Source organism: Diceros bicornis, chromosome 17, assembly GCF_020826845.1.
Source record: "Diceros bicornis minor isolate mBicDic1 chromosome 17, mDicBic1.mat.cur, whole genome shotgun sequence".
In the NCBI taxonomy this organism is placed as follows: domain Eukaryota; kingdom Metazoa; phylum Chordata; class Mammalia; order Perissodactyla; family Rhinocerotidae; genus Diceros; species Diceros bicornis.
The window spans coordinates 50,165,474-50,171,725 of NC_080756.1; the positions used below are offsets into that span (position 1 = coordinate 50,165,474).

Sequence of the window (6,252 nt, forward strand, 5' to 3'; positions counted from 1 at the left end):
ATGCCGGAGAGCATGTTAAATGTGGAGAGCGCTTTAATGATGATAGCAACTGGAGAGTTCTCAATGGGGGTCTTAGGAAATGCATTCATTGGACTGGTAAACTGCATGGACTGGATCAAGAATAGGAAGATTTCCTCCATTGATTTAATCCTCACAAGTCTGGCAATATCCAGAATTTGTCTATTGTGTATAATACTATTAGACTGTTTTATATTGGTGCTGTATCCAGATGTCTATACCACTGGTAAACAAATGAGAATCATTGACTTCTTCTGGACACTAACCAACCATTTAAGTGTGTGGTTTGCCACCTGTCTCAGCATTTTCTATTTCCTCAAGATAGCTAATTTCTTCCATCCCCTTTTCCTCTGGATGAAGTGGAGAATTGACAGTGTGGTTCCTAGGATCCTGCTGGGGTGCTTGGCCCTCTCTGTGTTTATTAGCCTTCCTGTCACTGAGAATCTGGACGATGATTTCAGGCGTTGTGTCAAGGCAAAGTGGAAAACAAACTTAACTTTGAGATGCAGAGATAATAAAGCTCAATATGCTTTCATCAAGCTATTTCTCAACCTATTAACACTATTCCCCTTTTCTGTGTCCCTGATCTCATTTCTCCTCTTGATTCTTTCCCTGTGGAGACACATCAGGAAGATGCAACTCAATGCCACAGGGTGCAGAGACCCCAGCATGGAAGCCCACATGGGAGCCATGAAAGCTGTCATCTCCTTCCTCCTCCTTTTCATTGCCTACTATTTGGCCTTTCTCGTGGCCACCTCGAGCTACTTCATGCCAGAGACTGAATTAGCTGTGGTGATTGGTGAGGTGATAGCTTTAATCTATCCCTCAAGCCATTCATTTATCCTAATTCTGGGGAACAACAAATTAAGACAAGCATCGTTAAAGGTGCTGTGGAAGGTAAAGTGTGTCCTAACAAGAAGAAATTTCTAACATAAACAGATCTGAAGACGAACTATCATTTTTTAGGACAAAGGAAGACAAAGTGTTTCTTAATTATCTTCAGTTCTTGTATTAATGTTGTTTTCATATGGTTAATTACTCTTGAAACTTATTTATACTTGTAATTTACTTGTATACTTGTAATTTAGGAAATCTCGTGTAGAGCTGATTTTGCCCTTTTCTCTCTCTCTGTCCCTCTCCTCTCTCTCCCTCCCATCAGAGTTTATTTTTTAAACATGTTTCAGAACATATAGAAGTTAATATCTGAATAGTAACTGTGAGAAGAGAGAGTATTTTCATAGTGAGTTCTAAATCATTTCTCCAGAGGCAAAATCGTATGGCTAATTCAGAACAATTGTAATAGCATCTTGCTGTTATTTGCATCTCTATGAATAGCAGCTGGCTCATTCGCATGGTCCTAGCTAGAGTTTTTTTATCTTAGAGCATCCAACTAACCTCCATCTTTGGAAAGGCTCAATAAGGTGACAGTTCTTAATCAAATGCTACAGAATTTTATGAATGTAGCAGAAATTAATATTGAATATAATCACAATCAAGACATAAATTGTGATTAAAATAAATATTGTGACAGTGAGTTCAAAAATTATTTTAGGATCATAGATCAATGAAAGAAAGACACTCTGTAAGCGTGAGAGAAGGAGAGTTTACGTAGAAAGTTTCTATAAAATGAGATTGGCTAAAGAAAGTGCCTAAGTAGAATTATTTATTGCTTATTGAAGGATATTTATCCACGAAAGACATGTGTAAGTTTACTTTTAGCAAACTAAGACTGCACCAGACATTGAGTGTCAAGATACCCTGATAAGACGAGAGCTTTAATCAAAAACTCTTATATTGAGATGTTAAAAAGTCAGAACTGTCAAAGGAGACATTGATTCAGTACAGATCATCTCTACATGCCAGGGGACTATTATTTGGATGATACATAAGTTATCTATGAGCTATCTATTTGGGAAATTCCATCAAAAGCATCATCTATGTTTTGGAAAAATATTTTGGAATGATCAACTCTGTTACTTACCAGCCTAGAGTAGCCATGGACTTGACGTACAGAAAAGAAAATGTTTGTAAGTAAAGAGATATTAAATATTCTGATCAATAAATTTGGTAAAAATTAAAATTACTTTACACTAGTTTCATGTTAATTTTTCTTCTCTGAATCTGGCAGTGTAAAAGACATACATTGATTAAATTGATATATTTTAAAAGAGGTATTGCGTGTCTTGTAAGTTAAAGAAACAATAGAAAATACCTGTCCCCATCCCCCACCTAAGCAGATGCCAGCTTATGTGAATTTATTTGGCATGGCAACAAAAAAATCTTGAGAAGTGATGGGAATTTTGGAAGCTCCATGTTTGATGTCTTCATATTGTAGACCCTAGAAACTTGATCATCCACTTGTTTTACAAACATAGCATCTCAGCACTCACTTTCTCTGTGGACAGTAGCCAGGCAAAGGATACTGAGGTGGAAACAGAAACAATATTGGAGCCCTCTGACTGTACATAATTCTCCTTACTGTCATGTCTCGGATGAAAGTGATATAGCCAAGGCAAGTGGTTTATCTTCTGAAATTATATTAATTCTGAGAAATCATGCAAAAATAATAATAACTCAGGGTTGAAAGAAGTATTTGTACTGTTTCTTTCACTCCCAGTGTTTGGAGTAGAGTTTTCAGGCTTTCCTTAGGAAAGGGTAGTGACGGGGTTACAGAGAATGCAAGCAGATTCCTTTCTGGTTTTGTTCCTTGTTTAAAAAATAGGTGTCCACTTACATATTGAATGTCTGAGTGTCAGGCACCATCCTGGGGGCTGGAAATACCGAAAAATGTGACAAAGTCCATGCTCTTATGCAACACATAGTCATGGAAAATATTATGAAAGACATAAATGATCAAGTAAACAAACAGTTACAAGTCATAATTCATGCAACTGAGAATAACTGGAGATGAGGAAGAGCTTTATATAGTGTAGTAAGAATAGACCAAACTGAGATTTCAGGTTGAGACTTGAATGACAAATACAACCCAGTCATGCAATTTTATGGACAAATAACATCCCAAAAAGATGGCACAGCAAGTGCAATTACCCTGAGGGACAAGTGTTTGAGGAAGAGCAATAAAGTCTGAATGACCAGAGCATGGTGAGCAAGGGGTGACTGGCAAGATTGTGAAAGACCTTTTAGGTCATGTAAGGGAATTTAGATTTAAGCGCAATGGGAAGACACTAAAGGAATTGAAACCATGTGTAGCATAATTTGATTTATATGTAGATTTAAGTTCACTTTGGTTATATGAAGAATGGATATTGTATGTGTTGGGGAGGAGTTGTACAATTAAGAGGACTAGCTAGTCAATTATTACAGTAAGTAGTCCATATGAGAAATCAGAGTGGCTCAGATTTGGATGGTGGCACTAGAGTCAAGGAATTTCTTACTGAATGAATTCTATATATTGTGTAGGTAAAGCTGATAGGTCTTGTTGCTTGATTATAAAAAAGGAGAGAATTGAAGGAAAAGAATATTCAAACAACTTTTAGATTGTTTTTACTTTAGATTGTTTTACTTTACTTGGGAATACACTGCTACCTAAGATTGAGGAGGAACTGTTAATGAGGGATGAGAGAATAGAAATCAAAAATTCTATGTTTTTACATGTTATGTTTGAGAGACCTATAAAATAACCAAGCAAAAATGTTAAATGGATCACTGAATATATGAATCTATAACTAAGGGTAGAGATGAGAGATATAAATATGCAAGTCATCAATATATAAACGGGATTACATAAAAAAAGATTATTGATAGAGAAGTGACACCAGATCTGAGGCCTGAGATGTTCAAATCTTTAGAGGTTAAATTGAGGAAAAAGGACCAGAAAAAGAAAACAAGAAGGAACTCCTAGGAAGATAAGAAAAAAACAAGAAAAGCATGGTGGAATGGGAATAAGAGATGTCATTTTGTTACAAGGAGGGAGAGCTCAGCTTTCAAAAGCTGCTGAGAAAAACAGTAAAATTGATACAGCAAGACAACCATTGGATTTGGCAGCATGGATACAATTAGTGACCCCAACAAGAGCAATGTTAGTGAAGTGTAGGGGCAGAAGCAAGTTTCAGTGGGGAAAGTTAAGGAGGAAGTGAAATGTGAGAAAGCAAAGACATGGCAAATATATAATATTTTTAGTAAGTTTTGTTATTAAGGGGAGTAGAGGATGAAGCATGGACACAAGGCAAAATTTTAGTGTTTTCGTTTTAAGTTGGATGATATAGGGAGTGCATGCAAATAGAAATGAATTAATAGAGAGGGAGATAACAATATAAAAGAAGGGTAGTAATTGCTAGAGCAATTATGTTAAAATAATGGCCCTGACATAAAAGGGTGCAACCCTCAGACCTGAGAGAGGGATATTTAAATAGATAAGACTGAAAATATGGAACCCCCAGATTCCCTGGAACCTTCAGGGCCACCAGAAGCAGACCTCTACATCTTGCAAGAGCAGAGGAGCCTCTCTACTCCTGGAAACTGTTCAGTTAACTCAATCTGAGGCAAGTTAACATATATTCTCCTCAATATTTGCTCTACCACTCCTCATGACTTCAGGCCAAGGTTTCAGCCCTGCCTAATCAGGAAAGTACAGTTTCTGTTCCAAGAGAAAATAGCTTCAAGCTAATACTACAACATATTGTTAACATATCAGCAGAAATAAGAAAACATGCTGAAAATGGATCTTGAGGGTGATAGATCAAGGGATCTTCTTTATTTAGTCTGGATGTGGAGAATTTATTGACATGGAGGCCCTCAATAATGACTTGGGACTCAATATTCTGACAAGGGAAAATCCTTCCAGTCCTAATATTCTGTTGGGCCAGCTCCATGAAGCATGGACACGATGATAGCCTCATATATAATGTGGAGTTCCTGCGACTTTCTTGACATAGTATTAGGACAGATCAGAAAGTTCAGGGAGATGGTAATGTCAGAAAAGATTGACCATGTAAGACCCAAGGACCCACCACCTAACTATGTTCCAGGAGATCTCAGAGGATATTTCCCTCACTGAGGCAATAACGAATGCTCTGGTGAGGGGACCTCAGGCATCACTGAGAACTCAGTGATGGGACGTTCTCTGTAAGCCAGAATTGGCTGGTGGGAGAGGTTGCCAGGAAACTGCACTCCCTGCTGTCAATGAGTACGTTGGGATTGCCAATTGCAGCACTTAGCCATCATACCATACTGGGCAGCAAGGCCAGCCAGAGTGCTAATCAGTGTACACTGATCCACAGGAATCTGTGGTGAGAACTAATAACAATAGTATTCCTAGGATTCAGATAGATAGATAGTCAAATAAGGTGTTTATTGAATTACGTGAGAAAAAATGAAATGCCATGAAGTCACTCCACTAGAAACTCACTGTTTCTCCTCAAGCCTCCGGCTCTAAGTCACTTCACAAAAAGTCCTTGGATTGAAGAGGAAGCTGGGTCACATTGAGAAAAGACCCTGCAAAGTCACTACAAAAGGTTTCAAGGTACGTGTTTTCCCAGTCCTCAATCCTCACCAAAGGTAACAGCACTCATTTGACAGACTAATAGTGAACTAGGGAAAAGGAGTAATTAGATGTTTTGAGAGCTGTTAAATGCAGGGTTTGACTTGACACTAATATCAGGGCAATGAAAATGCCATCATGATCTTCCAGTGAGAGTGGAGACTTGGGGGGACAAATTCTTCAGTGGCTCCAGTGGGTCCGCATACCCACCATGTGGTTATCTCCCTAGTTCTCAAGAATAAAATTGGGATAGATGTACTTAGCATCTGTCAGAATACAATATTGAAGGCTCTTAAGTTTCAGGTGGATAGAGTGACTCACCCAGTGGATGTCAGCAATCTTTTGTCCTCAGCTATTCAAGTTTTGAGTAGATGTTAAAAGACAGATACTAATTGAGTGCCAAAGAGGTGGAAATACACATGGATTTGGCTTCTTCAGGAAGCAGTTCTTGCATAGTAAGAGGTGGATGGTCAGGTTCATGGTCAGTCTAATTCTTACCTCTCTGGGCAGACACCAGTGATGACTACAGTGTCTCTGTCTGCTTTGTAACCAACCATATGGCTCCATTTCAAAAGACAAAATATGTACAGATAACCAATTGTGAGTCACAGTCCAGGCCCATCATCTCTGTGTGTGGGGACAGTTGTTCCTCAAATCTGATCAGGACTCTAAGTGTCTAGAAAAGAATCAGATATTTAATCAGAAAAGAATCTGGTATTTAACTTCTACATGGT

The 6,252-nt window shown here is 38.2% G+C and overlaps 1 protein-coding gene across 1 annotated transcript; it reads left to right on the top strand.

Moving 5' to 3' along the window:
• Window positions 1-948, top strand: TAS2R7 (taste 2 receptor member 7). Its single transcript, XM_058557414.1, has one exon. It carries the CDS (start codon window positions 1-3, stop codon window positions 946-948), a length of 948 nt encoding a protein of 315 aa, XP_058413397.1.
• The last annotated feature ends 5,304 nt before the right edge of the window (window positions 949-6,252 follow it).